Source organism: Trachymyrmex cornetzi, unplaced genomic scaffold (assembly GCF_001594075.2).
Source record: "Trachymyrmex cornetzi isolate Tcor2-1 unplaced genomic scaffold, Tcor1.1 scaffold275, whole genome shotgun sequence".
Taxonomy (NCBI): domain Eukaryota; kingdom Metazoa; phylum Arthropoda; class Insecta; order Hymenoptera; family Formicidae; genus Trachymyrmex; species Trachymyrmex cornetzi.
Window position 1 is genome coordinate 18,157 of NW_017297427.1, and position 4,558 is coordinate 22,714.

Below are 4,558 nucleotides of genomic sequence, written 5' to 3' on the forward strand. Positions count from 1 at the left end.
TTAAACATTTTTTTATTTAATCGCGATATTTCGAGTTACTTGGCTGTCTAAGTTAAAATGGGTCACCCTGTATAATCAAATATAAAGCCATACATATGAAATTGGACATATATAAATTCCATATTAAACAAAATTTCAATATATCGAATTCTTTACGTCCATGATAGAACGCAATACTATTTCTCCGTTCAAAAGCATAGAGTCCAATGATAAAATTCTTTTAATGAAGTCAAAAAAAATGTGTAATATCTAATATAATTTTTTATTTCATATAATTGAAAGAATGTAACTGCACGCTGAATAAATAAAATGACAATAAGAAAAAGTATTGTATTATAACGCTAAAACGGAAAAAAATGAAAAATTAAGACTTATTTAAATCAAAATTCAATGTCAAATCGATAAAAAGACTACCCAGACAGTAAGAAAAGTATGTTAGGAAAATTGTAAACAATCCAGTGAGATAATGTTACTAAGGGCACTAATGTACGTATATTTAATAGCTATGAAATATTCGACGAAGTTTAACAGGTTAAAAGTAGAAATTATTATTTAAGTTGAATCTGAGTAAACAAAAATACGAATAATCAAGACCCTCAGTGTCCTTTTGCAAATTAATACCATTTAACTGTTATTTAGTGTGTAACATTTCTAAAATTCTTTTATTATAATTTAGTTTATAGAGTCTAAGATTTTAACATTTTTCCAATTCATTGAGTTATTTCGATTTAAAATATTTTCCTAAATTACCAAATGTCTTGATGTACCCTGTTTAATATTATTAAACATGTTATTTAATTCTTGTACTTATCTGCAAGCGTTTACAATTGTTCTAATATGAAACCTTTTTACTGTTTGGACATTGTTTTTTAGACAACTTTTTTTGGACAACTGTTATTTATCGATTTAACATTGAATCTTGATTGTATAGTAAGTTATAATTTTTCATTTTTCCCGTTTTAACATTATAATAACTTTAACATTATAACTTTTCTTATTATGTTTATTTATTTATTTGTCATATTCCTTTAATTATTTGAAACAAAGAAATAATATTGGACATTACACATCATTTTTTTACTTTATTAAATGAATTTTGTTATTGGACTACTCTTTCACGCTTTTGAACAGAGAAATAGTATTGCGATCTATTATGGACGTAAAGAATTCACTGTATTGAAATCTTTAATATGGAATTTATATATGTTCAATCTCATGTATGGCTTTTCTCATTGGTAGTAGAAAAATTACTATGCACTGGCTGTTGTGAGTAGATGTGTGCTTATGTGCTATTGTGATGTGGGCTAACGGAACTCTCCTGAAATATCATCCTAATTATTATATTATGAATCTATATGCATAAATTATTACTAGAGAAGATGGTATTATGGCATCCCATTTTATACAATAATTTCAAGAGTCGGTAAAAAATTATTACGATATTTATTTTATTCAAAATAAAAAATATAAAATGGATTCCAGTAACTTACGTAAAAAATATAAAACAAGAAATAGATTTTAAGTTTTTTAAAATAATAAATTACGCTTTTATTTTTTTTTACTTAAAATACATATTTTAAATACGACCGACCCATGAATAACTTGATTAATAATTAATACTTAAATTTAAAACCGAACCCTTGACATTTGTTTTGGTCAAAATGTTGTTTAAATGATTTTAGATTAATACGAAACATTTATTATTTTGGAACATTATTTATAAAAATGTGGCAATACATAATGACTCGGACAGAACAAGGATGATAATGTGGCCTCCTACAAAAATAGAGATTTCAAGAATTGGTTTTGTATAAAAAAAAAACAATTTTCGGTTACAAAATTAAGAGAAAAGTAAAATATTGCAGAATGTATGCAAATATATAAGTACACATACTTCTTCCACATATAGGCTGCTCAGTACTAAAAATCTATAGTACATATATAATAAACTGTGCATTATTTTAATATTAAGATCTCGAAAAAAAGACCGTCAGCAATCAACACACTTAAGAAGCTACATTAGCAAAATGTGCTATTGTTTAACTTTGAATAACTCGAAATGTATACAGTCAAATAAAATGTTTTAATATGTTTTAATAAATGTTATAAATTAAATAACAATTAACACATTCAAATATACATATATTTGCATGACCATATGGCTCAAATTTAAAAAGAATGTGAATATTAAAATGTACTTTAAAAACGTTTCAAAATGCTTGAAAGTAAAAATGCGTTATAATAAATGGTAACTTTTATAAACAACATTTACATATTACCTTATTAGAACACGCGCACGCGCGCACGCACACACACACACACATACATAGAGTGTAATGACAAGCTCTACTGAATAAATTATTCCATAAGTATTCTCTAAAATTAGCTATACCTAATAGCGGAAATATTAAGAAAGGCTATTATATAATATACATGTTATGTAATATTTACTGGCCATAATACATCTTCTCCTCTATTATTACGCAATTCTTCCTGGTTTGTATTATTTCTATTTTGTATATTTAAAAATATTTCTGAATGTTTATGAAACTGCATGATAAACAATAATTTAATACATTTCTTCGTGAAGGGCTGAACTCAATTATGCCGAATAAACGAAAATATCAGTATAGTGCTCGGTACAAGCGTAAATTGCTACAGCAACAAGTTGATGTGATATTCGATAAACTGCAACAAGACGATTCTGATGAAAATGAAGAGGATCTCATATCACTTTCAAATGCACTTTGTTACAATGAGGATTTACAACTCATTAACGAAGAAACAACATGCACAACCACAGAAAGGAATGATGTAGTACAACATAACGACGGGAACTTTTATAATGATGAAGATCTATGTACGCCGGATGAAAATGTACTGGATGTCTCTTATTCTGATGAATATCCAAGCGATACTTCTTCAGAAAGAGGCAGTGAAGATCAGAAGAGTTTAAACGTGGATAGACTGAAAAAAAAAATCTTGCCAATTGGGCAATAAACGAAAGAATAACTCTAACATCCGTTAATAAACTCCTACAATTACTGCGAGAAGAACAAGATTTGCAATCTTTGCCAGCAGATGCTCGAACTCTTCTGAAAATCCGAGATCAGCTAAGCCAATAACAATGGAACATGGAAAATATTTTCATTTTGGAATTGCGAATGGCTTGATTGCTATTTTTAAAACGTGCAGTGATGCACCTATACCATATGAAATTATTTTGTCAATAAACATCGATGGATTACCGCTTGTTAGAAGCTCCAATAGTCAGCTGTGGCATATTCTTGGAAGTATCCGAAATTTTTATAATAAAAAGCTGTTTTTTATTGGAGCATTTCATGGACATAAGAAGCCTCCATCGCCTGATATATTTTTAAAAGAATTTGTTGAAGAAGCACAGAACCTAAAAGAAACTGGCATCAATTTTAATGGAATGATTATTTCATTAAAAATTATCTGTTACGTTTGTGATACTCCTGCAAGGGCTTACATTTGTTGCATTAAAAATCATACTGGATACTATGCATGTGGTAAGTGTGAAACAAAAGGCGAGTACAGAGGTAGTGTTGTATATCCTGAATTAAATGCCCGTCTGCGTACTGTAGAGTCATTTAGAAATCAGACTCAAAGAGATCATCATACAGGAATATCACCATTACAGCTTAACGATGATCTAGTCTCGGACGTGCCATTTGACTACATGTATGTAGTATTGTTGGGGGTTACAAGAAAAATGCTGCATAAAATGACTGGAAAACTTAATCCCATGAAATTGGGTACTCAGCAAATAAATTAAATTTCGATGAGATTAACGAATCTGAGAAAATATGTTCCATGCGAATTTGCTCGTAAACCAAGAGGTTTAGAAGAACTTGATCGAATGAAAGTTACGGAGTTCCGTCAATTTCTTTTGTACATTGGAATGGTAGTATTACGCAACATTGTCCGAGATGATGTGTATGAGCATTTCTTACATCTTTCCATAGTCATTCGTTTTCTTGCGACGCCGAATCTAGAATATGAACAAAACAGATACGCCAAACAATTGCTGGAAAAATATATTGTTAATTTTCAAAGACACACTATACGGAATCCAAGCTATGTCTTATAACGTTCATACATTACAACATTTAGCTAATGATGTTTTAAAATGGGGAACGTTAGATGAATATTCGGCTTTTATATTTGAAAATTACTTGCAAGAGCTCAAGAAAATGCTTAGGAAATGCGATAAACCTTTAGAGCAATTAAAAAATAGAATGTACGAGTCTAGGAATGCAGATTTAAAAAGAATAGTCAATATTCGTAATGATAACTACGAATTAAGAAAAGAACACAATAGAGGACCTTTAATAAATCAATGTACTGCTCCAATGTACAGAGAGATCAGATATCGTGGGTTCAAATTCACAACGTCAAAACCGAACAATTGTTGTGTAACAAATTATAACAGACATCTCTCGGACAAAGCATACAAAAAGCTTGACAAAGATCCGACTAATACAATCGCACAAAAAACCAAGACCCTAGTGGAGGAAAGCAACATTCCCAGCAA

General features: G+C 29.6%; 1 protein-coding gene across 1 annotated transcript; it reads left to right on the plus strand.

The window, feature by feature from the left end:
- Positions 1-3,127: 3,127 nt before the first annotated feature.
- LOC108762060 (uncharacterized) lies at positions 3,128-3,799 on the plus strand. The gene has a single exon (XM_018508860.1). It carries the CDS (start codon positions 3,128-3,130, stop codon positions 3,797-3,799), a length of 672 nt encoding a protein of 223 aa, XP_018364362.1.
- Positions 3,800-4,558: the final 759 nt, after the last annotated feature.

Excerpts from the sequence above, each read along its gene's own strand:
- LOC108762060 (XM_018508860.1), top strand. The coding sequence starts at position 3,128 with ATGGAACATGGAAAATATTTTCATTTTGGAATTGCGAATGGCTTGATT.